General features: G+C 37.6%; 1 protein-coding gene across 11 annotated transcripts in view; it reads right to left on the bottom strand.

Moving 5' to 3' along the window:
* The window catches only part of SUPT3H (SPT3 homolog, SAGA and STAGA complex component), a 479,870-nt gene that overhangs the window by 102,421 nt on the left and 350,134 nt on the right, over nt 1–27,315 (bottom strand). For all 11 annotated transcript variants that reach the window (XM_037142588.2, XM_037142591.2, XM_037142592.2 and 8 more), the window contains 3 exons: nt 7,522–7,597; nt 2,475–2,587; nt 1,566–1,673 (listed from right to left, as the gene is read on the bottom strand). In XM_037142588.2, coding sequence (XP_036998483.2) covers nt 1,566–1,673; nt 2,475–2,587; nt 7,522–7,597 — 297 coding nt within the window. The remainder of the gene's footprint in view (nt 1–1,565; nt 1,674–2,474; nt 2,588–7,521; nt 7,598–27,315) is intronic.

Below are 27,315 nucleotides of genomic sequence, written 5' to 3'. Positions count from 1 at the left end.
GAAAGGGGGGAGGGAAATAAAGAGTTTTCGTAGCCATGCGAACAGTCCCTTGAATGTTCACAGAAACTAGGCTTGTTATGTTCACCTACATTTCTTCAATTAGAAATGTTACAACAAATTTGTCTGATGTCAATGAAAGGCATACTCATATTCATAAAGTAAACATGTATCAAAGACATTTTAAAGGGTGTTCTTTGATATCATAATTTGAGTTCATAACATAAACAAATAGTGCTTAATCAACTGAGTAATCTTTAGGGACTTATAAAGTATGCTGACTGATAATGATGTAGGACCTTTTCCAAGAAAAAATGGATTTTTTAATAGGCATAAACATATTAATTCCTACTTGGATTCTAAACCAATCTGATTCTTTAAGGGGTATAAAAAGATGTCAGGTTTTTGGCTTGTAATAACATGCCACGGAGGCATGTATCTTTATAAAGTTACTGAGCAGCCCAGAGCAGAATCACTTAAATCTGGAGTCCACCGGTTCACAGATCCCTTAGATCCCCAGAATGATTTCAGAGGGTCTTTGAACACCCTGAAATTGTGTGCAAAATTTACAAATGTGTTTATGGGGAAAGGGTTTATAGTTTTCACCAAATTTTCTAAGGGCCTTGTCCATTTTTAGGTCGTATGTTTCACCCAACGTGATCTATAGCTCACTTCACAATTTCACATGAAGATACTAACCTCACTTCCCTGATGCATTCTCTATGATATTAGATTGAATTATGTGAAACTATTAGTAAAAAAGGTCTCATACTGGCAAATTAATTCAATAGATGATATCACATTTCTGGTTTTTAGGCACATGTGGTTTCCAGAGAATATTTTTTATGCTGAAGTTACATAAGGCCCTAAGGTTGGTAAGAAGATTCTGCAGTCCCCAGAGGGGTCTCAGCAACACGAACTGGGTCTGGAGAGGTGTGATCTTTAGGTGGCGGGGCCGATCCACACAAAGGGTAAATGCGGCCACGCTTCTCCCAATCATGTTTAGAGGTGGATCAATAACCAAAATGTAAAATTATCAATAAATATCAGGAATTATTACATGAACAATAATCCTCTCATCTTTGAGGGACAAGGAAATAAGTAACTTTTTTCAACATTATTCAATGACCACAACCAGTTGTACATCTCCCATGGAAATGAGAAGTACCCTTTTCACTGTAAGACTGAAAAAGCTAAATAAGGCAAAGAAAAGATGAAAAAAATATCATTTTATTAAGTGGATTGTAAGGGCCCGGCACATAGTAGGTTCTCAATAAATATATGAATGTTGACTGTATTAAGATTTTTGGGCTAAAGGCCATACTGTATTTTGCCATGTATAATGTACAAATGTACACCCACGGTTCTGTGTGCATTATACACTGGATTAGTATACCCATGTATAATGCATATCCTTGTGTGTCCCTCAAAAATTTGGGCAAAATAGTGAATATTATACACAGCAAAAATATGGTAAATCCCTACGTAATCTTTTCCAAAGCAACATGAATGTAAATACGGGACACGAGAAAAAAATGCACAGACACGTCGGACTGTTTGGAACTCACCTCTGCAGGGCTGTGGTACTGGATGAAGGCAGCCGAAATGGCATGGCCGAAAGGGTCTCCTGCCTTGGTTGCCATGTCCTGCCTCACAAGAAGAGCCAGATCCACCAACTAGATCAGAGCGAGGAAAATAAAGTCACACAGCTGGAAACAATCATCTATGCCACTGAAGTACCAAAGCTAAAAGCAATACATTCCAAAAGTTATTGATAATACTGTGTGCCTAAAAATCTGTATTGTGGACAAGAGCATATGCTTTCATTGACTGGGAAACAGACCGACCCATGAAGAGAAATGATATATTATGACCTTCCAGCAGAGTGATTCTCAAATGTTATTTCAAAACTACCAAAGAATCATTTTAAAATACAGATTTCTGGGCTCCAAGCACCAATACCCTAATTCAGCATGTCTGCCCTAGAATGTAATCTAGGAATTTACATTTTAAACAAGAACCGAGGGGATGCTGGTGCTGTGGCCTGAAGACTGTGCTTTGGGAAACTGGTAGAGGGCATGTATTCTGGACTCAGATTTTTGCATCCATTCAAGTAGGCTGAACATATCCAGAAAAGCATTGTTAGAAGATAATAATCTCTAAACCTGGCAGCTGTGTACCTAGAATTCAATGTTGAGAAAAAATATGTAGGATTTCATTTCTGGTTAACAATAAAGTTGAAAAAAAAAAAACAAAACAAAAAACCAACCAGTTACTTCTACCCTAAAACCTAGCAGAGCTGAGGATGCAAAGAAATATAATTTAATTAAATCTCAGAAAAATTCAAGACTGTATGGGGGAAAACTGATGGCCGCTCTCAGTCCTGGGAGTGAAGCAGGTGCTGTAAGGATGGATTGTGGACGGGGGTAAGGAGAAAGCAGCATGTACAGACTGACATGACAGGTCAGAATTCTTACCTGTGCCACAGTTTCATACGCTAAATATGCTAACATTTCCATAGCAACCACATTGGGTTTTATCTCCATACTGCTGCAGTCCAACCAGTCTCGGAATTTGGAGGCTTTTTTGGCTAGTCATTAAAAAGAACAGGTATAGAAAATTTAATCTTTGAAGTATTTTAATAATGCAAATTACTATCACAAAAAGACAAATATGTCTGTTGAAATTGCATATGAAAGATAATGCATACAAAAGGCAATGTTTTTGAAGTTTTATTAGTCTAGATATTCTAGCCTCAGGAAATCTCTTATGCATTTCTGTCCTTTATTTTGTGTCCATGCTACATAATGTAGTACACTACGTCACTTAATGTTTAGTTCTTTTCCCACTGTGTCAGAATAAGTTTTAAATAAACACTGACTATAGTTTACGTTATAATAATAGTCGGAAGAGTTACTTGCTTGCCATAACTTTAAACTTATTCTTGTGAAAAGAAAAACTCCTGCAAGATAGAAACCTGTGATGAAAAAAGGAACATAGAGAAATTATAATACCTTTCAAAATGTGTCTCTTGGTGGAATAAGTTCAAGGTTGTGAATTTGGAATTAAATAGAATAAACTGCTATCTGGACTGCTCTAACACTGTGGTTACATCTTCCTTGTTACAAAGATGTCCAAATTCTTAAGCCTGACTCTCAAAACCATCCAGACTAACTCCAACTTGCCTTTCTATTACTCCCTATTAAAATGTCGCCTGGCCTTATGTATCATTCTGTCTGTGTTCAGCCCTGTTCCTTTCCCTCCTCACCCCACCCCGCCCCACCCATCACTCTTCATTCATACAGGACAAAGATATACTTCCCCACTCTAGACATTACTGAACACTTATATCATTAGACATCCTTCCATGTTTGCTTATAATCTCTCAAATCATATTGTAAATTCTCTGTGGGGAAACATCACACATCATGTCTCTCTGTGTACCTAACAAGTACACAGGGAACATTCGGAGTCAAACTAGCTATAGGGCCTTCATTAGATATTACTAATTTAAGTGGTAATCTAGAGGGAAAAGATTGATAGTGAAGATTGTATCATGCCTATAACATAATCTTTAAAAAAATTCCATTGATTATTCTTTTGATTAATCTGGTCCCACAGGTCTATAAAACACTTAACAGTAACTCAAAGCATGATGTTTTGATCCTCATAGATACAGTTTTCATGGATTCCACATACAGAAGAGTTTTCTTCTCAATAAATCACAGAAGGCCTTAAGTCCTGCTATTGAAGCACGTATCCAAAGTTGTCAACTATGGCAGAATTATGATAATCCCCCTGAAAGCCATCTCCCTGAAGTAACCAGTCTTCCAAATACTCTCTGACATGCAACATTCCATCTAACTAGTAAGCTGCAATAGCTCACAAACACTTGTTTAACATCTGTGGAATACTTCTGAAGTTCAAGTTAACAGGCAGCAATTTGGCAAGATCAATAAAATGTACCTTACTCATTTCTCCTTTTGACAGACTGTTAGGAACACAGAAACAGATACTTTGTGACTATGCTCTAAACAATTTATTTTAAAAGTGGGAGCAAGGCTAGCTCTTAGTGCTCCATCAGGCCTGTTCACTTAAGCAGCTCTCTCAGTAGATTTCAAGCACTAAGAACACAGGGACAAGACTGCTGTGTTCACCATTGTATCCCCAGCACCCAGAACAGTGCTTGGCATTAGCAGACTCATGATAAATATTTCTGGAAGAAATGAATAAAAGAATGAACAAATAACAGATATTTCTTTAATAGAAGGTTAGGCTCCAAACTTTTTTTATGCATCAAGAAGAGGCACAGAGGTCCCATTAACTGACCTGGGCTACTGCTAGTCCAACAACAGGTGAAGACTGCCTGAGCTAAATTCTCTCCCTGCCGCCTGCAGCAGGTCTGCTCCAGAGATGGAACCTTTCAGAGTGTTTTGGTTCCAGAAAAGAAGGTACGGATAGCCTGAGTCATGGTAGTGTGTTTCCATCAAGAAGTGAGGGGGCATCAGGATAAAGGAGTTCCTTCTTCCCCTTCATCCCTCTTCTCAAAACATCAGGAGAGCAGGTAAGCCTGGACACTGACCGACAATTTAAACAGAATCCTGAAGAAAGGTCAAAGTTCTTAGGATTATCAGCTTTCTCATTCTACCCAGGTCTTCGGCCCATGCAGAATAATAATTTCACGTAAAAATTTCAAGTCTGTTAATTCCCATACATTTTTAAATCTTTCTCATCAACAATCACTAGCAAAATTCCAGTTTCTCCCAACTTTCTGTCCTGTCCTCCCTGAATAATACTCTATTATTCTAACTCATCCCTTTCTCATCAGTCTTCCCATTCCCGATCCTCCTCTCAGAGCCTCTGTACTGCCTGGTCCACTCTGGAGAAATTCTTCTGCAACTGCAACCTCTTCAAAATCACTGCTCTCGGAGTTATTCGAGAATAGCCTTCCTTAGAGGGCACGGTTTTCCCTGGGACCTCTCACAGTAGAGGTTTTCTTTCCTTCTATACCTATCCATTGGTCAGCTACTGATCGCCAGCCTGTTCATTTCCCCATACACCAGAGGGCCTGGAGGCCATGTATCTTCATTCTCTCAGCTGTTCCCACAGGGAAAATATAGAACAAGTATATAGTGGAACTCTTACCAACAACAGAGCCTAAAAGACAATGAAATTATGTTTCAACTCATTACAGACTACTGGTCAGTAATTCTCTACTCAACTAAACTAACATTGAAATATGAGGGCAAAATAAAGGCATTTTTAAGACACAAAAATATGAATGATTTAACTACTATAGAACCTTGGATAAAACAGAATTAGGCTGAGAAGAAGGCAAGTTTACATACTTATCAACTTTAAAAAATCTAAGTTGGGGGTGTCTATTAAAAAACTATGGATAGCAACTAAAATAATAGAAATAGAATACATAATACACAAATTGTTGAGGAAAATGGAATAAACAAATTAATTCAACAGAAAAGAAAGAAAAGCAAAAAAAAAGGCATAGTAAATTTAAAACACAAAATAAGATAGTGTATATAAACCCAGATACCTAATTAAATACATGTAAAGTAAATTCATCAATTAAAATACAAGGACACTCTCAGGTTGATTAAAAACAAAACCTAGATATTTGTTTACAAAATTCGCATATTAAACAAAAGTCTGAAAGGAAAAAACTGGAAAAAGACTGGCCAAATTATAACTAAATTAAATCTTTGCAGTTAATACTATTTTCAGATTTTAAAAAAACTTTCAGGGAAACGACTGACATAAATATAAAAACAAAAGACTGGTAAATCTGACCAGTGTCTGGATTCTATAACTTACCCTCAGCCTATAAAGTTGTAGACTTGTTATTTTAAAATGCACCAGGAATCCCAATGTGTGAACGCTATGATCAACTATTTAAGATGGCATAGCTACCACAGTTCCAGTTGTGCTGGTAGTTTATCTGAAGGGCAGGAATGAAAAGAGCCTAACACTCTGACCAGCGTAGGTATCAGTTCTGAATTTGCTCACCCACTTGCATTAAGCATTACCAACCACAGCATGTTGGCACATAAAACAAATTCTTCCACTACAGTTTTATAATGATGCACCCATGGGTTCCATACAAAGAAATATTTTTAAATGCCCTGCTGACTCTTCTTAAAAGAAAAAAAAAGTAAGCATAATATACTATTCACACCACTATTATTTTATAAAAAGGGGAAAATATTAATTTTTAATCTGCTACAGTTTATTACAGAGTTACAAACAAATGGAGTTATTAAAAACCTGACTTTCAAACAAATGGTGTATTAGAACACTTCAATGACTGTGAAATAGCACTTCTGTTCCTTTAAGTGAATTAAATTCAAAATATGATTTTAAAAAATAGTTCAATAACACTAAATGTTACCTTATAAACTGGAGATTTTTCCTTATAAAAGACCTGAAAGCCATTTTTAAACCTAAAATTTACAATACAAAAACCCCTCATTTGCTGAAATTGCCATGATCCGAAGTGTCATTTACTTAATGCTTCACAGATGTATGATGCCAAATTGTTAGTCAGACTGCAAAGTATATTTAGTTGGGAAAAAATCTTCCAAAACATGTTTTCCTATATTTTACTGACATTTACATGTGGTGCTGTTTGAAATGTGTCATTTATTTGCACTTTATGATCCATAAATGAAGCTCTCATTGTCTTTTCCCAATGGAATGCGTTGTCACCGTGACCACAGAACAGCCTCTTGTGCAAAGACACCATTGTGCCCACAGCTCCTCAGACGGCCACGTGCGGCTTTGTCAGACCTTTGACTGGACTTCGCATCACACTTACTCTTTGACCTTCACCCTGAGAGGCTTAGTCATCACTGAACTGGTGCTGGAAGGGTGTTTTGCTACACAATTGGGCCCACTATTTATGGTGAACCTCACTGTACTTTTCAGTGAGCCTGTGTGCCATGGTGGGGCGGCGCTGACCTCCCCTCCAGTGTTCCAGAAGCACGGCCTAATGAGTTTGGCTAACAGTTACAGAACAAAGATGGAAGAAATTCTTCGTATGTATCTCTGTGGTAATATGAGTATGCATAAATAAATGAAAAATTTGGTACTTATTATTAATACATATTAGGGGCTTTTAAATGTCATGACTATATCAAGAGAGTCCATTATGGGTCAAGCACAATCTGTAATACCAGTGTAAATGTGACTAAGAAACTAGAAGTTAAAATGGGAATATTAAGAAAAATGGAACTTTTCTGACTAAAAGTTATGTGATTAATGAACATGGCTGTCTGTGTATTACTGACATCCTTTAAAACCCTTACTACTATTAACTGTGAAACAGGAGAGTGGGGTAAAATCTTTTATAGGCTCCTCAACAATGCAGAGACTGTTTCTGTAGCAGTTATAACTATGCATATATTAAATTCACCAATTTCTAAGAAACAGAGATTGTGTCATAGTTTACTATATCTGTAACACATAATCTCCTAAACATATAATGAAGCAAGTTAAATGCTTACTTACAGAAACTTAGTTGTCGACTTTCACAGAATTCTGCATATTGAGCTGAATCCATAATTCGAGTTTGTCTTTCTGCTCTCTAATAGATAAAAATAAAAAGGCACAAAAATATTTTTAAAGCAAGTAGACTATTATATGTTTTTACAGATAAAACTGACAATTGAAGTTCTATTTTCCTTTCCTTTCTCTAGGTGAACTGATCGGTACTACCAAAAATACCATGATACATAAAATTGTAAGTAACAGTGGTTTTGAAGGTTGTTTCTTTTGGAAATAAAGTTTGTAATACCATTTTCTGCTCCTCTATACTGTCATTACTGCAGAATAACTAAAGGATTTCACTTCTCAGACTGAGCACTTCTACATTTTCTTAACTGTACCATCCTCTAAAAAAAAAACAACAACTATGAGGAGACAATAACAAATCAAACAGAAAAACTGCTACTAACAATTACTGTCCATCTGCCCCAAAGCTGGGATTTTTAAATATTAAAGAGGAGTCGCCCAATATGTTCCATACATTTCCCTTCAGTTAGAACATGGAGCCAGAGCTAACAAATCCATACTTTAAATTGCAAAGAAAATAAAGACAAAGGTAAACACAACACAAATCCTTTCATCTGAGTCCAGGTATGATTCACAGTTTGGTAGAGCTTCCCCCATGGGTTTTGGATTCGGGGCAGCAGATGTTTGCTGCTCCATTGTCCCACATGAGGCAGGATAATTATAATTCACCCACAGTTTGGTGGGAACGACTACAACCGCTTCCGCTTCCTTGGCAAGGGAAGCATTTTGAAATGAGACAGGCTGGTACTTCTTGGAATGAATTTCTGGCCAGTAAAGGAAAAAATTCCCTGAGATGTTACATTTTTTTCTGCTTGGGAAGAACTTTCAGCAAATTTTCTTTATCACAGTTGTTAGAGTACATAAGCACCACTTACAACATCTGCAGATATTTTTTAAACTAAAATTATTCTGTTTTCCATTTTGTTTGATCTGGGGGAGTGATCAACTTAATTCCAATGATATGTCAGTTGATAGAATGAATAATGGTACACTAGTTTCAGCTCAATACAGAACAGTTTAGATGGGGTAGTGGGAGGTAAGTTAAAATTTACTAACTACTGTGGCTCCCTCTAAGACCACTATTTTTTCCCTTCTCTCTCTTCCTTGTCTCCCTGCCTCTCTCCCTTCTTCCTTGCCAATCTGCCCATACGTACTCACAAACACATACAAGTGCTGACACAACCCCGGACTCCTGTTTATTTGCCCCACAGTTCAAGTATCCTTTTTGAGCACATATGAGTAAATATTACGCACACATGTGCATTATGTATTATATACATATATATACACACATGTGTGTCATACAGCCTCTTGTGTTTGGATATGAAACATCATGGTCCTTAAGGATACATTACTGAGTGAATTTTTATGCCCTTAGAAGTATTTTCTGATATGCGATTACATGATGTAGTTTTGTCCTTTTTAAATGTAATCAACACACCACTTTTTTTGTTAATAGCAAACATGAAGGTTAGGAAAATTTATGTGTTTTGAACATAACAAACAAACATATTAGTTACTAATATGTTTATTAAAACTTCTTATACTGATTAACACTCTATTATGTATATTTGTTTGTCTGAGTTTGACTATACTAGGAACCTCTCAGGCTTGAATTTCTAGCTTCTTGAAAATTTCTGACATAGGGTAAATAAATAATAAAACATTCATGGAATGAACAGATAATCAGGGCAAATGACTGTCACCACAATGCAGCCAGTCCTTGATAACACAGCATTACCACTGGCCTTCTTCACTGCTCTCCAGCCAGGCAACCTCATCCACCCGACACGTACCAGACAGAAAGGGCTTAGACAACTACCAAAAAAGACAGGGAGTTTCCTAATGGGATTCTGAAGACTAACTTTTCTTCTACGAAGTTGAATAATCAAGATTTGATTTTTATATATATGCTTAGATAGCTGATGTTCTTGCAATAAGTACTTCTAGAAACGCAAGTTAGAAACATTTATCCTAAGATGTTAAGGTTGCAAAGTTGCCAACTTTAACTGAGGTGTGTAGCTACTTGGAAAATTCTGAACTGCAATGCCTACCATCTGAGTACATTTCAAAAGACACCAAAGGCCTTTATTATAGTTTGCTTCGTTCCTTTTAGACATGCTCTTCAGTGTCAATTCTCTTTTCTTTATTAAGCATCTTAGTTTGATTTCAATTCCTCTATCACCTAAGCAGTTACCTTAGACCTCGGAACTCCATGAAGCTGGCCCTAGGGTGTGCAGGAAACCATTTACTAAGTGCCTAGCACACAGCAAACAGCACAAAGCAGTTGACACAACAGCAGAGGTTTATAGGCAGCACAAAATGATGGTATATTAGAGCTAGAGGGCAGTTTAAAGTTCATCTTGGTCAATCCCTCTCATTTTAAAGGTAAGGAAATTGAAGTTTAGAGAGAAGTGATTTTCCAAAAATGAGCAAGTCAGAAGTTGAGGACTACTAATTCCTGAGCCAGTCTATTTTCATTATAAAAAGCTGTTTCCAACCTGTAGTACTTTTTACCTCCAATAATTTTCTTTGGAATGCTGCAAACTCTATATATTCTCTTACAAAAACAAATCATGTAGACCCTCTAATTAACATGCTTAAACTGGTCATGAAAATAAAATTAGGGGGGCCCTGCTTCAGCAAATAAGACACAGCCTGGGGTTAATGTTGCACAGTTGTATAGGCTGCAACACATCTGACAGTGCACTGGTGTGCTGTAGAAGAATCACAGGTGTGTAGAGATACTGCTTCTCCTCACCCGTCTGGATGCCACACAAGGTGGGGTGCAGAACCCCTGAGGCTGGTATCTGGCTACAGGTTGCCTTATCCATTTACCTTGGTGTGGCATAAAAATATTGTCATTTCCTATGGGAGCCATTAACCTAAAAAAGCATCCACATACCTCAGGGTGTGGTCAGGCAAGCTCAACGTGAAATCAGAGACACAACCTGGAGTGTGAGGATGATGCCGCTCTCTTCCCCATGAATTGTGTGTGTCAAATTTGACCTTATGAAAGGATCGAAATCACTCAGCATCTGATTATGTCCTTACACTATCACCTTAAATCCTGAGAAAGGGAGTAAACACCTCATCTACATGAACTCCAGGTTCTTTAAAAACAGTAACTATATTTTGCTTCTATAATCTCAGTATTGGCCAATGTTTACCTTGGATTTACCTGGGCCTCAGTAAATGTTGGTTGGCTATCCCAGTGACTAAGCAGATGGACTGATGGACTGAGGCAAAAGAAATGGATGTAAATTCTTGTTGGCTGATCTAAAATCAGAAACTGTAATGTCTGTAATCACACTGTACGAATTCCAGAGAATGTAGGCAGTCTTTTGAAGTCAAAGACCCATAAAAATCAAGACACTGGCCAACTATTAAATAAATTTGGCTTTTATTTCTGTGTTGCCCTAATTCCACTTTCCCTTCTGCTCTATTCAGATGACCTATCCCAATCCACACAAAATGCACATTGGTTGTCTTTCCTATTCCTGCTACAGCAAAAAAAAAAAAAAAAAAAATCTCTGGAAAAAGATGCAAGGGGTAAAAATCATAAACCTAGTAAAACAGTGTAATAGGAACAATAATGTCTACTCTTTATATACAGTAACATAATAAACTTTAAGTTTTTAAAAACATAAAAGAATTTTTAAAGCATACAGTTCATAATGTGAAACTTGAGTCCTAAATGATCTAGTCTGAGGTGTATCACTGAATAATCAAATCACAGTAGGTTTATCATGGCTTTTATTCACACTGAACACTCAAATTACACAATGTTCTTCTGATCTCAGACAGCCACATGAATGTAAGGTCATCTCGGATTAGTCATGCTCTTGTATCTGCAAGTCCGGTTTGTCTCCTGCTTAATCTGTCAGCTCTACCAACCCCTTGGCTTCTCTGGCTATCAGCAGTACTTGTGAACACTCCTAAAAATATGCCGCATAGCACAGGCTTTTCTGAAATTGAATCTCACTAGTATTACCATACAGCAAAGTATTATTACCATATAGGGGCATGTGTGGAAAATTACTTGTGAAAGAATTAGTCCTAAAACTTTCCAAACACTCAACAATATTTTAAAAATTAATTGGAATGGCTCTTAAAAATGTAAAGGAGAACAGTAATACTTAATTGTCACTCATCTCACTACCAAGAAGTTACAGCTTCCTCTAGTTACTACAGAACAAATGTACAAGGCAGAATTCCGTGCCAGATGAACTCATTTTTGGGGCCCACATAAATGAAAACAGGGAAGCAAATATCTGTAGAGATACAGTGCCTAGAGAATTTGCGTGTTTGTTTCATCTTGAACACAGCAGACTCTCAGTACATATTTGGTAATTTAAATTTTCAGTGAAAAGTTTTGATTTCAATTAATGTGAAATTGGTTGTGTCTTTGAAAACTAACTTTAGCAGTGACAGTCCCCACTTGCCGCTGGCTACCCCAGTTTGTGGTGTGAGGCTGGATCACTTAGGCAGCATGAAGCTTCACTTACATCCCCCACATGCTCTCACTGAAGCGTGTGTAAAGGCTACAGAAGCTTTGTGCTGGCATATCTCTTGGCAGCTTCTTGAGACATGTGACATTTACCCTTCTTCAGCAATGCAGAAATCACATAACATAACTTTTAAACCAAGATGAGAGTTTATCTTCTCTCATTTCCACCTCCGATTTTTTAAAAATCTTATTTTGATTACTCTTAGAAAAGTCCCTTCTGCATAGAAAAGGCAAAATGCCAGTGGTAACCTACCAACTTTCATGTTAGACAGAAATTGGTTTCTGAACTTGGAAACTTCAAGTCCAGTGGAAGGCGGCAGCACCCAGCAACATTACAGCATGTGAACTATGGAATGTTATACGTGTTCGTTATGCTGTGGTCCACTGGCAGAAGGATACTAACAGATCAGTGATGTTGAACATTGAACAAACTTAGGAACCACATCCCCAACTCACTATAAATAAGGAAACTGAGGCCCAGAAAGGTTAAAGGGTTTACTTAGGTTGTTGCATAGGCCACCTGGTAAGCAGGTGGGCCCTTGTTTTGCTGGCTGGGTCAGTGTGTAATTTAGAGTTTCCCGTATACAAGAGTCAGGCGAGCCTCCCTCACAACATCTGGCAGACATTCCCTGACTTTGTGACCACTGCACAGCTCCCCATTTTGGGGCCTGGGGTACTGCAACAGGTTCCTAGGTGGCTCGTTCCAAATTTTTAACTCTCCTTACCCATCTGGGTATAACTTCAAAAGGCCTTGGCACACAGGAAGACCTTACCATAGTAGGCCCTCTTCCATGCCCACGCCACTCTACTCTCTGCATCATAAACTGAAGTGAATCACTCTCAGCTAATCACTGCATCAACCTCAAGCTCAGATGGCTGGTTTGCAAATGCAGACATCAGCTGGGCCATTTTATGTAGGCAGACATTATTCTCACTACAATGTGACATATTCTTTCCTGTCTTCATGTCCTCCTTTGTCACATCCCTTATTGCTGTCCCCTGCCCCTTCTCTCACCCATCCACAGGGCAATCTAAGGCACTCCCTTTCAGGGTAAATACCACCACCTCCTCCAGAAAGTTTTCCCTGAAGATCCCGTGGGTACCATTATTTCTCCCTTCTGAGACATATTTGTCCTTCTGGATAGTGTTACTCTCCTGCACTTCTCTACATGTACTACTTTTGTCTCTCCTAAAAAAATGACACTGTGAGATTAACTAAAAAGGCAATTTGTGAATTAGCATGTATGTACTTTGATCCCAATTATGTTTAAACAGACACACCACATATGAATGTGCAAACATCGAGAAGCATATACATTATACTTTTAACAGTATTCATCTCTGGAAGTGCACTCTAGGAAATTCACTTTTGCAGAAAAAAACAAGAGGCAGAAAATCACCTAGAAAAGCATAGGCTTGGGTAGATGTTCAGAGAGAGAAAGAATATAAATAATGATTATGTTACCGCAATATTTAGGGAGTCAGCTCAAAGTCTTGACTGATGTCATCTTCAAACCAAAAGTTCAAGTTTGATCCAGAATTTTCTCTGAATTATATAATTGAATAAAAATACAGCATCTTGTTTATTTTGTAGCCTAAACAGTAAAGGTTCCCATTGGTGCTAATTTGTTCTCCCAGAGTGATTTTCATAATACAACAAATTTTATGTGTACAAGCTAGTAAGAATGTATTAGAGGAGTCATATGAAGTTTCCTGAAGGAATAACTGTAGAGTCTAGGAGAACATTCAGGGGGTTTAAAAGGAATTTTGTGCTAAAAATAAGTGAGTAATTCTCAGCAAGTACAAACATCAAGTGATTAAGAAATACACAACAGGATATTTGTGAAATTAGTTCATAAGAGAGGTGTTTCAAAGTATTAGATTTTTTGGTCTATATTAATCAATGTGACTATAGAAGTTTTTCTTTTCTCTGTATTTTAAACTATCAAGAATGAACATAAATTGGTTGTATAGGGAAAATAGTTGTTATTAAAATCAAAATAGTACATTTAAAATTGGATTAATATCTTAAATATTTTTAAATATAAATTTACTAAGCTGATAGTGGGAAAAATTATATGCAATAAGATATTTCTTGTCATGGGATAAAGTGTGTGCTATGAAAAGTATCATTTTTTTTTCCAATAACCTAGTATCATACCACCTAATGCAATGTTTAGCTGTAAATCCTCAGGTCGTATTAGTATTAATTGTTACTAATATTTACCTGACATTGTAAAACATACTCTGCAATAATCAAGCAGGTAAATAATATAAAAAGCTATGCAACTTTCTGCCCAAACTAGTTCTTTAAGGTAACAGAAGGCCGATATCTTTTTTATTTTCCTAATTGAGGATGCTGTAATCCTTTTTTGTGGTTTTGATTTGGCTGTATATCTAAAAGTGAACATCTTAGGTCAGTATGTGTAAGCTCTTTAGGTATCTGAATAACATTCCTAAAAATTCTCCCAGGGTTATGTAATATCCAGATGAGCTCAGATGGCTTTAGAGTCTAGCAAATAATCAAAGGGTACAGTTAAATTAGGGTAAAACTTTACAACACTGCCTGAAATATATGCATATAAACTATTATATACACCACTATTATACAAAATACTCTCTCTTATACTCTCCCTTTATTTTTGAGTTAGACCTGCAGACCTTTCCACTTTGTTTCAGCCAAGACCAAATTCTCAAGTGGTGTAAGGTGCATATCAATTGGAGGCTGGCCTCACTTATGTAGTGGGGAGGTCTGGCTCCTTTAAAATACAATTCCGTGGAAGGGAAGCCTGTCAGTGCAGCATGGATGGCTCTGACCATCCTCTTCAAGGATGCATGACCTCTGCACAAGACAAGGTAGGGCCCCGCTTGCAATCCCTTTGTGTTGCTACCATGTGGTTCATCAGGATTTTTTCAATAAGGATTTCCTTCCTTTGAAAATAAAGTTTGTATCTTAGATTACTTCAGCAATTAATTCCCTTAAGCAAGTTCCATAGCTTTACCTTTAAATACATCTGGAATAAACCACTTTCGACACCTTCCACCTTCACTGCTACCACTCTGATCTGAGCTGTCATTATCATCGCTCCCCCGGATTTCTGAAATAATCTCCGAGGACATCTTCCTGCTTCCACTCTTCCTCCCCTCCTACCCAACTTCTGCCTGTCTATTCACCACACACTGGCTGCTGTATCTTTTAAAAGATGGAGATTGAATCATACCATTCAGGATCAAAACTTCCAACAGTTTCTCCCCACATGCAGAATAAAACCCCCGATCCTCAGAATGGCCCATGAAGCCCCACATAATCTATGATCTAGTGCCCAGTTACCAGTCTGATCTCATCTTTCACTCCCTCTCTTACTCACTGCACTCCAGCCACACTGGTCTATCCTTCTGTTTCTTGAAAATGTCCAATGCTTTCCTACCCCAGGGTCTTTGCATTTGCCATACCTCTGTCCAGAATATCTTAATCCCACATGACTGTTCGGCTTGTTGGCACCCACTTCCTTCAGGGCTCTGTTCAAAGGTCCCTTTTTCACAGAAGCTTTTTATGACTACTTTATATAAAATAGCAACTCCCCCCAAATCACTCTCCATTGATACCCTGCTTCATTTTCTTCACAGTTCTACCATCCACCACAATAATGTTATATATTTATTTGTTTATTGTCTATTTCTATTCAAGTAGAATATAAGCTCCTTGATGGCAGAGACTTGTCTACTTTATTTACTGCTAAATCCCCAAAGCTTTTACAGAGCTTGACACATAGTACACATTTCACAGGTATTGGTGGAATGGATCCATTTACTTTTCCCCTACATCCTATACATAGAAAAGTGAATACCTCTAAGGCAGGGTTTCTAAATCTGGACATGACTGACATTTTGGGCTGAAGAATCCTCGTTTGAGACTGTCCGAGCACTGTGTGAAATGTTGAGCAACACGGCATCCCTAAGCTCTACCCACTGGATGCCAATAGCATCTGCCCACTATTCCCTGCGCTGTGAAAACCAAAAATGTCTCCAAATGTCCCCTGGCCAGGGGCTGGGGTGGGGGCAAAAATCATGCCCAAAGGAGAACCACAGATCTAAGGGGAAGGGGACCAACACTGGGAGACTCTATGCTCCGTGCCAGGCACCGTGCTTGGTCCTTCACATGATCACTTTTAATTCTTCCAGGTGAGAGTCAGTTGAAGGAAAACAATACAGATATGATTCCTATTTTTAAAGTGAAGAAGCTATGGCTCAGACAGATTAGGTCACTTGTCTAAGGTTGCTAAGGAAGTAAGGTGTGCCGCGACATGAAACCAGGTCTGTCCTGCAGCAAAGTCTATGCTCTTTTTACGATGAACCCTCATAAATGAAAGTGACAAAAACAGGGATACTTCGATAGAGGTGAGGGAAGGGGACTTAGAGCCCTTCAACTTTCTTTCCCCTTTGAAAGGTATTTCTCAATGAAACACCAAAAAACTACAGGACAAAATTTGAAAACCGCAGGGCTATCCCGTTCTGCCTGTCCTTGAAGGAACAAGCACTATGCCTTTCTTCATATCTGGGTTCAAAACAGAGGCCATTTCACATGTGAGACTCACAGTATAACGATGATAGTGAAGGAACAGCTAATCCCCACACATTATCAGAGTGACCTTTAAACATGCAATCATGGTGTGTCATTTCTATCAAATCCTTCCTTAGTTCTCATATCACGGTCTGTTGCAAAAAGACGACAGGTTTATCTGTGGAGCACGTACAGAAGAGTGCTCCTAACACATGGCCCACAACAGATGCTGCTACTTCCAACCCTCCTCACCTCTCCTCAGAACCCTACCCCCTCTGAAAGCTGCGCTGTTGCTGCCAGAAATGTTTAGGAGTTGTAGAGATAACCGGCTCCAGGGTGGATCAGAATGACCAGTCTATAGCCTCATTACCTATAATTTATGTTGATGGTTTCAATCTCTCAGTTTATAAAATATTTTAAAAATTGGCTTTTCATGTATTGAACCTTAAGTAGTCTAAGAAGGTATCCTAGTAAAATGGCTATATTATTCATTTAGACATTTTTAATGGAAGGAAAATACAGCTGTAAATAAACTCTGAAACATATGGGGATGTCAAAAAATGTTTAACAGTAAATCTGAATCACACATGCTTTAAGAATCCCAAAGGAAGAAAGATGAAATTATGAAAAGATGAACAATGAAGTCTATTACATTACACACCACTGAAGAAATGAAGTCACCAGTCTAGAAAAATTTCTCAAGGGAATATACTAGAAAGGAAAAAATAGGCTTTTACAACTGGACACCATCTGAGTTAAGATTAGAAACAAAACAAACCAAATTAAATTGTTTATTCCCCTAAAGAGAATGTTCTTAATCATTTTCAAGCTGACGTTTCTTTTCTCATAATTGGCTGAGTTGTTTTCATGAGTCACAAATGAGCAAGTTCATCAATAGAAATCTGCACAGAGACTGATCTAGTTGAAAGCACGAGTTAGCAAAAAACAAAAGGAAGAAAATAATTTCCTGAGCATGCCAAAATTTAATCACTGAAAAAAACCCCAACCCAAAAACAGATTTGACCAAATATGACTATGGTGAGAATACAATAGAGAATAATGAGATACAATTGCTATCCTAATTGCTTTGTTTCAAATGTAATAAATGCAAATTCCTGCTTAACAGAGGAAAGCAGAAATATCCACACATTCAGAAATTTAATAATGTCCACTTTCAATTCTTATCTTTAAAAGTCTACCTAATTTAAAGATAAATAAAAACAGAAATCATCTTTAAAATAACTGTGGGTTCAGAATCTTTGTAAGATAAAGACCTGCAAAAATTTATCTCCTAAAAGAACCCTGGCTCTACTTAAATTTAGTATTTCAAAGTAGCCTGAATATTATGACAGCCCCTTGGGCTTCAAAGAATGTAGAATAGCAAAATCCCCTGGAATCATAAATGCAAAACCTGTAATTATGGTTATTTAACAAAATGGTTTCTGTTAAGATATTTGATGATGAAACTCCCATCCTCAGATGTCAGTGCCCAAATTTTAATCGGCCTTTACTCATGAGTAAATGCATTATAACTGTTATTTGATTAAATGTCAGTGGCCATTAGGCCGAGTTCTTAAGAAAGAAGGCTTAATGAAGGCATGCCACAGAGGGTGTGGAATGGATTACAAAGAAAGATGAAGAAAGGAGAACTGTTTTAATAACTTGGTGATGTGAGGCAGTGTTCCACCTCAAATACAGTAACCACAAAAACTCTAAAGAAGCAAAGGACAACTTTGGCAGCAAGAAGAAGGGAAGATCAGAGGTGGTAAAATGGGTGAAGTCAAGTAAGGAATGATCAGAGCCTAGCAGAGCGGCACTTTTGAGTTTTGTGTATATTGCCTTGTTGTTCTTCTCAACAACTCTGTGTAACAGGGAGATTAACTATATCACAATCTCCATTTAACAGAGGAGGACACTGGAGCTCACTGACTCTCTGTGGTTTTTTTAAAAATCTTACTTTAAGATAATTTTGATTTACAGAAAATGTGCAAAAACAGTACAGAGAGTTCACCCAGCCTCACCACCTCAAACACTCCTTGTCCTTTCCGACCTCAGGAGCCAAGCGGGGTCAGGCGTGTTTAGTGCAGTCCTTGGATGAGACTTTCTGTGGCTTTTCTTCAAGGTAAGACATACTGCTAGAAAGATTTCAGATGATTACTCCAGAACCAATGCCCTTTCTACTATTTCACTGACTCCTATAACAAAACTCCTTACTCAAATAGAAAATTTTCTATGTGGATATAGCTAGAATAACCCAAGTAAATTTTACTCAAGTAAAATTAACCAGAATTCAACTAGACATTACTAATTTGTGTTACAACTCTAGAGACCTATGAGTCTCGCAATACCCTAAAAAATTTTTATCTGAAATGAGTTTCAGTGGCTCTGAAAAGAAATAGGCTTAGTTTTTAAAGAACTCAAAGCTCTAAAAACTGAGCTATATGTAGTTTTAATAAGATCTAGAAATGCATCCTAACGTGATTAAGTTATTTAATAAGATATAAGTGGACACATGTTATAGAATCATCTTACATAGTGCCTTCTGAAGACACACACCACATTTTCTGAGTTTTTTTTTTAAAAAAACTGGGGGATAGCAGTCAATGTTAGATAGTCCCATAACTTGATCTCTCATATATACCATCATTTCTTTGACTAAATCTGATTATAGTCATTATGATATGATTGAATCTAAATTAAATTCCATTTGTATGTTTATCCATAGGAATTCAGTCATGTTATATACTTTATAACAAATAGTTTTTCAAGGATAGCTATTATTTTCTTTTAAGATTTTACTTATTTATTTTTAGATAGAAGGGAGGGGAGGGAAAAAGTGAGGGAGAGACATATCAATGTGTGGTTGCCTCTCACGTGGCCCCCACTGGGGACCTGGCCTGCAACCCAGGCACTGGGAATCAAACCAGTGACCCTTTGGTTCACAGGCCAGCACTCAAACCACTGAGCCATACCAGCCAGGGCAGAGAGCTACTATTTCTTAAAGACACATGTGCTGGCCATTGAGCTAGGTACATTACATGCCATCACAAATCCTTCCCAACATTTCTACGTTCTAAGGTACTGGTCCATTAAGGATTGTGAGATTCAAAAATTTCAAGTAACAAGGATGCCATGGACAAGATAAGGATCAAACTGTGATTTACCGTCTGCCTGTCTGATCCCAAAGCTGATGCTCTGTCATAATATTGCGCAGACTAAAGAGAATATCAGAAAGGAGACAGGCATATCCCAGTTTGGTAGAAGATTTTAAAAAAAGCTTTTCTATAATGAAGACTTCATAATCTCTTGTGATGACTGACATCCATGATTAGAAAAATGATGCCAAAGGAACATATGTTGTTCATTGGCTAAACACTCTGAGAGTATATACAATGTGCATGTTGTTAGTCTGTAGCTTTTAAATGCCAGCACATTATTATGACAAGCATGGTCTCATATATCTGAGCAGGTCAGCCTCTTCCAAAGAAGGCTCCACTGGAGAGGAGCAGGGTAAGGGGGCAAATGGGAGCAGCCGACTTTGGTTGGCCAGTCAGAGCAGTCCCATAACACTGATGATCGCTGGGGCAACAGGTTTTCAAAACCAGATTGCCTAAACGTTGCTGGTGAATTAAGCAACACTAAAATGAATGATGAAAACCTACATAATGAAAATATGACCTTGTCACAATAATGAATTAAGATTCTTTATAGCACAAAAGCAATCCTCTTAGAATTCTTCATATTGATGCTTTACTGGTACATTTACAATATAACGAAATACACTACAATTTGATTATACAGCTTTGAAGACTATTCCTACTGCCCCGCATCAGGTGTTCCCTAAGTGCGGTTAGATGCAGCAGGCCCTCCTTTGCACGGTGTCCCTTTAGTGGGCACAGAAAAGACACACTACCCAGATGGTACTTATTTGCTACAGCACAGTATTTTAATTTCTTAAGCAGCAGGGTTGATATTTTGATTTTAAAAAATCTCAAATCAAATCCTTTCTCTTATTTTCCTCTGGAATTTAAGGGACAGGAAACATACTCATAAATGCTGAATGATTTCTTCAACCTTTTGATGTTTATTAAGTTTTGATAAACAAAACTTTTACGAGACTTAGGCTGAAACATATTAAGACATTAAGACTCGTCCTGTGGCTATGATAATGCTTTGAAAATCATAGGCTGCATGACAAAAATACTCCTTCAATACTAAAAAAAAGTCTTAACTTATCATTTACCTGGAAAAGAATGAACAAGGGAGAAATATCAGTGTGCTACATTGAAGGGCTTAGCCTTTGTGAGCATGGAGATTTGGACCTGGCAGTGAGAATCCACACAGAAGCTTGTATGAGAGGGCCTGGACCAGCACCTCTACAGCTTCCTTGACATATTAATCACAATGAATTCACATGACAGATAATAATTATCTACTCATGATGTGGCACAAAGAAAGTTTGTTTCACAACTTATGAGTTCATTTTACCGGCATAAACTAAAAAACAGACTGTACGAGAGAACCTAGATCTCCACTAGCACCAGGCAAAGCAGAATCCAATCACTGCCAAGCAGACTGAACTATCGAAGGCCTTCCACTTGTGACTGCTAACTGAACCAATTTTTACATCAGACCAGGTCTGCTCTAAGACACTAATTACTTTCTAGAAGTATATTATTCTCAATTTTATCAACCTAGGGGGTTCATTTACAGATTTTACTAGTTAAAATATTTTGGCTGCATACAATATTACCCAAAATTATAGTTGCTTGAGCAAGATATGTTTATCTTTCCCTCATATAAATGAATTCTGGAGACAAGTAATTCAGGCTTGACATAACCACTTGATGAAGCCAGGAAGCCCCCAGTCTCCTCCAGCTTCTACTGTGATATTTCTAAGCTGTTGTTACCTTCCCATTTAAAAAAGTTGTTTACTTCCTGTCATACCTCCTCATTTCAGATATAAGTGACATATAAAGCTGTGTAGACTTTGTCTTTGAGTTCATGATTCCAAATGGCTTCTAGGCCTCCAGATATCACAGCTACATAAAGCAATCAAATATAAGAAAAGAGATGTACCCTTTTGTAGTAATAAAAGTAACAATAAGTCCAACTGAATATGTACACTTACCTTTCTTTGGCTGCAACTCAGTCATATGACCAAAGCAAGCTGCAAGGTCAGAAGAAGAATGTGGCATTTTGTCTGGATGGCAAATTACACAGCTAAATGTCAGAGTTTTGTTGCTAAGGAGGGAGGAAAGGATGGCTGCTGGGTGGGAAGTAGCTGCTTCTGTCTTGTTGGTATGTGGTTGTAAGTCGTTACATTTATGTGATCTATCATACTGATTTCCAGACCTGATTTTTATCTGTCATAGGAGCCTCAAATAAGCTCAAGAGAACAACACTCTGCCAGCACACTCAACAACATTTAAAAAATGCAACTTATTTTATATGCCTTTTAACTTCATGGCATGCTTTCAGGGGATAAGGAGAGGACATTAAGTCAAACAAATAACCAATAATATTATCTTAACTCCAGGAAGATTAAGACACTCTAGTCTAGAAAGAAATAGGTTTAGTTGCATTTAATTTACTCAGACATTGTTAATATAACCACACCTCAACAAAGGTGAGTGATATGAAAAGGGTTTGACAAATGATCCACTCCCACAACGTATGTTTAAATGCTTTGCCATTTGAAATCTACACATTTTGCAGAAATGCTGGCTGACCGGATGGTAACATTGCTTTTGACCTGTTTTAACCCTTTCCTGGAATCCTAGATATAGCCAATGTAAAGCCATAAATCTCAAACTTCATCAAAGCCAGAAAAGATGATTGAAGCGGAGTGGGGGTGGTGAGGGCTGAAGTACTCCTGAGAACAATGAACTTGAAAGTAATATGGAGTATCTTCCAAGCTGGATAAAAATACCTGCAGCACGAATTTTAATGAAAAGGCACACCATAATGTGTGAAAAAAGATAGCTTAAGTTCTTTAAAAATATTGCAAAGTATGTAAACATTGCATACTTCTCAAGAGGTTCTACTTTTATGCTCTGTTTTATTTTGATGAGAAAAATACAAACAAAAAGCAAACAAGATGGCATTCAAGATACATTTGAAAAGGAACAGATACGATACATTACAGGATTAATACAATTTCAACCAACTGCCATATATTCTAAATCAACAGGGCTGAATGGTAATGACCGACTTCTAATCACAATCTAAAGCTCTGCAATGTTCTTATAGCATACCGAGAGACACTCTGTACCACCGGAAAAAGAACGGAGTGGTTAGTGAAGAGAATGCTGATCTGGAATCAGAAGACCTGCACTTCAGGGCTTGTCTTGCCTCTAACATAAGATGGGAATCTCTAGGTTAAGTTGCTCATCTCATGGTGACTGAGTGCTCTCTTCTTGAATACAACTTTTATGTTCTGTGTGTATCCTGATCTTCGGGAAGTCCTGAAATCTTCAGAAATGTTTCACAGTTGTGGCTCATATAAGAGATCAGACAATCTATTCAATTTCACACTGGAATACAGTCTTGGTCTATTTACAATGATTCTTATACAGAAGAAATATCACTGGGAGAAGCCATCGGTTCCTAACTTCTGGGAAACAGAGATTTCAAAACTGTAGAAGAGTGTGAGAGTGTGTGTACCGCTTCACCTGTGGCAATGGTGCAGCTATTCAATCTATTGCATCAGCTTTCCTTATGCCTCCCACACCTCACACAGAAGGGCACTGGATTTAGGAAGTCAGGAGGCCTGTGATACTGGTCATGAAAGAGAGACTGTGGCATGTCTAAGAACCTGCACTTTTATAACAGATGGAGGGAGGTGAAAGAATTCTAGGCATTATCTTTCAAGCCAGTTAAAGGTTGGGAAGAGCACTGCCACTGTGGCTTCAAACGGCTCCTCCTCCAGATGCTCTTACTGAAGCAAGTTAAATCCCGTACAGGAAACCTAAGGAGATGTGCTACTGAACTTCACACACAAAAAAACTACTATGTAATTCATATAAATGCTAAATATAAAAATCCATGTTTTAAAAATGAGTAATATACACCCTAAAAGCCATTAGCAAACAGTTTTTTTTAGAAAAGTATATCTAAGAGGCTATAATAGTCAAAGGCATATAAATATTCTTTCAAAACAAAACCAAAAATGTTTGAGTTAATAAACATATATGAGCAGAAGACAAGGGAAACCTCATAAACAAGTACTATCAGTTATTGGTAAATCACCATAGCTTAATGCTTTTTCATTGTCCTAGTCTACACAGAGTCACCTGTCAGGTAAAACTAGATATTCTACAGTACAAGAGAAGTCTTGGTATTTTGATTATAAGGAAATAATAGTGGGGCTTAAAAAATGTAGGTACATTTAGCACACATGTTTTAACCCTCCCTTAAGAATGATAGTATCTATTTTTCAAGAGCTAATCAAGGTCGCAGGCACCTTCAGTAGGTAGGGACTGTACACGTGCCTTTCCACATTCCTTAAGAGAAGCCTGCTATCCTGTACCATTAACAGAAGAAAGAAAGAAAAAAAACCCTAGCGTGTCCCTAATAAAAAGAAATCAGATTTGGTATGCTTGTGATACTTCAAAGGATGCATTATGTGGAAAAACAAAATAAACATTTAACCTGGCAAATCAAAATGGATTTTGAGCTTCAACATATTTGGCAGACAGGCAGAATTAAATTCAAGTAAAGTATGCAGAGAGACTAATATAGTATTTAAATATTTGTTTAAGTGATATAGTATTTAAAATAACATATTTGAAGAAATGTTTTTGTTGAAATGTTTTATGGTTTTAGTAGGATAGTTTTAACAGAAAAGGCTTAACTAAAGAGCATTTTACCTTTTTGTTATTCTGTGAACTTCAGTGTTTTTTTAAAATATTTACCCTTTCAACAGCCATTCTCCTTTAAGTCTAAGATAACTGTACAGTAGCCTCTGTATCTTTTGAAAGGAAATTAGTTTCAGATTACAAAAACCACTTTTGAAGCAGAATGTTTTGAAGCACAGTCTCAAAATCAACTCCAGTACATACATGCACATGATACGATGATGACCAACTGGACCTGTGTCTGCTGGAGGCGGCAGCTACCGCACTGCCTGCCTTCGCTCGCTGCTCACTGCAGAGTCACCCCACAACCTCTTCACTAGGGTGGCACAGCACAGCCCTGCCTCCCAGCCACACTGCCAGGCCCAGCCCTGGACACCTGATGCAAGCTGGGTCAGGGGCCCTTTTCTGAGATTGAAGATTGGTAATGCAGGGAGTGGAGTCTGCCTCTCCCCAGGTGATGAGGCTAAATTGGGAGCACCTGCTGATGGCATGTTATCCACCAAGTAAAAAACATAGGTCAATAGGGAGAGAAAAATGAAGCCTATGTAGAGAAAGAAGCACAGATCAGAAACAGTGATCAAATAATTGAGTTTACTGGTGTGTGCGCTGCAGTTTCAGAGGTCAAGCTGAAGTTCCATTCTTCAGCTGCTTGGAAGATACACATACTTACATAAGAAATTTGTCTGTGTGTAAAGTGTCTTTTAAACAATGTATCAAATAGATTATAAGTGAATTTATAAATTTAGCTTATCTGTCATCCGTAGTCTCTGAATGAATCCAAGATTTTTATACAGTCTGTGTACCAATAACGGAAAGAACAGCAGTAACCCCGATTGAAGCATAACTCCTATGACAACGTTGTATCAACACCCTAGTGGGAAAGGACTGATCTGTCTCCTATATGTAAGCAACACTTTTATTTAATGGCACATTGAGTTAGTATATATCTTTATTTTACCATCAGGATATTGCCAGTAGCTGGACATAAATTATATAAAAGCCTAATAAACACAACAACCATTAAGTCCTTTACTCAGTAGGAAATATGATCATCTTAAATAAGCTTATTAGAAATCAGGCAGAAATGCCAAATTTTTATTAATACTAGTCTCTAATACCAGTTTTTTTGCTTCTGGAGAAAATAAGCCTGATAAAAGAGTTTCTAGAGGCGACAAGCAGTTCTGCCTCACTGAAAATTTGTAGATGGGTAAAAAGTCACATTTAAAACTAATATATAGCCCTGGCTGGTGTGGCTCAGTGGACTGAGTGCAGGCCTGAGAACTATAGGGTCATAGGTTCCATTCCCAGTCAGGGCACCTGCCTGGGTTGTGGTCCAGACCCTGAGTATGTGAGAGGCAACCACACACTGATGTTTCTCTATCTCTCTTTCTCCTTCCATCCCCCTCTCTCTAAAAATAAATAAATACATAATAAAAAATAAAACTAAAATATAGAATCCTCCGATTTATAAATATACTATATTCTAAAAGTTTTTCTTAAATTCAAATGCATCTTTTCATAGAAATACTATCTAAAATGTTTAGGGCCCCAAGTACCTCTTTAAGCCACATGCAGCTGGACTATGGTCAGTTTACTTGGACATCAGAAAGGGCATCATTAATTAAGAGAATTTTGTGCTCTTTCCACATGGATCAGTATTGTGCAAAATTACGAAAACACAAAGTTGGGGTTGGACATCCTCTCGCTGAAGTCTCAGCCTCCTAGTATCTCTCTGTTGAATTTTCTTTCCCACAAGCACACAATAGAACATAGCACTTAATGTTGTCTACTCTTCAAATTTCTCTAAGGTTTAATTAAAACTATTCTTCTCCTACTCTTTGTTGACCAAAATTCTTAAACAAAGTTCCTTTTGCCTAATGACTAAAAGGTAAGCAATCTGCAAATAACAGAGTGTCCTTGGCCCTTCAACTGTTTTGTAAAAATTTTGAAAGACACAGTAATCTCTTATCACCTATGGTTTTGAAAATTGTGGATTTGCAATCATGAGATTTCACATTTGTAAAACAAATATGATAAAGCTGTTATCTTTTTAAATGTGTGATTCAGTTCACAAATGACCTGAAATGGCCAAAGAAAGCAAAAGTAAAGCAAAATATCTTCATTAGCCTTAAAATAAGGGAGGCTCATAACCATATACAATAAAACTCATGAAATTTCTTTGCGATAAAGGCCAGACTGAAAGAAATATGAAACTTTCCTGCTACTTTCCTTTCTAAGAGAGTGCTTGGCCCCAGGAGTTCTCTTCCTAGTACTCTCATTTTGTACCCACGGCCCTGGCAGGTCACCTGATCTCTGTACCTCGGGTCCTCGTCTGCAGAGGGGACCTACTGCACCATGCACTGTGACATGAGTTAATGCTGATGTGAGGGTTTATTTATTATTTGGGTTTTTTGTTTATATTTTTAATGTTTGGGTTTAGGACAGTGTCTGGCATGTGGTAAGTCAGTGCTGGACTCTGCAGTATTGTTACTCTATTTCTCTGGTGTATTACAATCCCTGGGGAGGAGGAAACTGCTGTGAGTACCCTTCCATACCCCCGCATCTGTTACAGAAGCTGGCCTCCAGTGCACGGTCAAAGCATATTCACCAAATGGAAAAAACAATACTAACTCATTTAAAGTTGACAAATTGAAATAAAATACAGTTGACAAATTGAGACACAGAGACCTAAGTTTCCTAAGAATTTGAAAATAGACACTGAAAGATTTAAATTCAGGTAGACACTGAAATCACAAATAAAAGATAATGAAAGAAAATGGGCAGGGAAGCATAAACAACAG

This window comes from Artibeus jamaicensis, unplaced genomic scaffold (assembly GCF_021234435.1).
Source record: "Artibeus jamaicensis isolate MK-2021 breed Jamaican fruit bat unplaced genomic scaffold, CSHL_Jam_final contig_484, whole genome shotgun sequence".
Taxonomy (NCBI): domain Eukaryota; kingdom Metazoa; phylum Chordata; class Mammalia; order Chiroptera; family Phyllostomidae; genus Artibeus; species Artibeus jamaicensis.
Note: the sequence above shows the minus strand (reverse complement) of the source record. Positions and strands in the feature narration are given on the sequence as shown.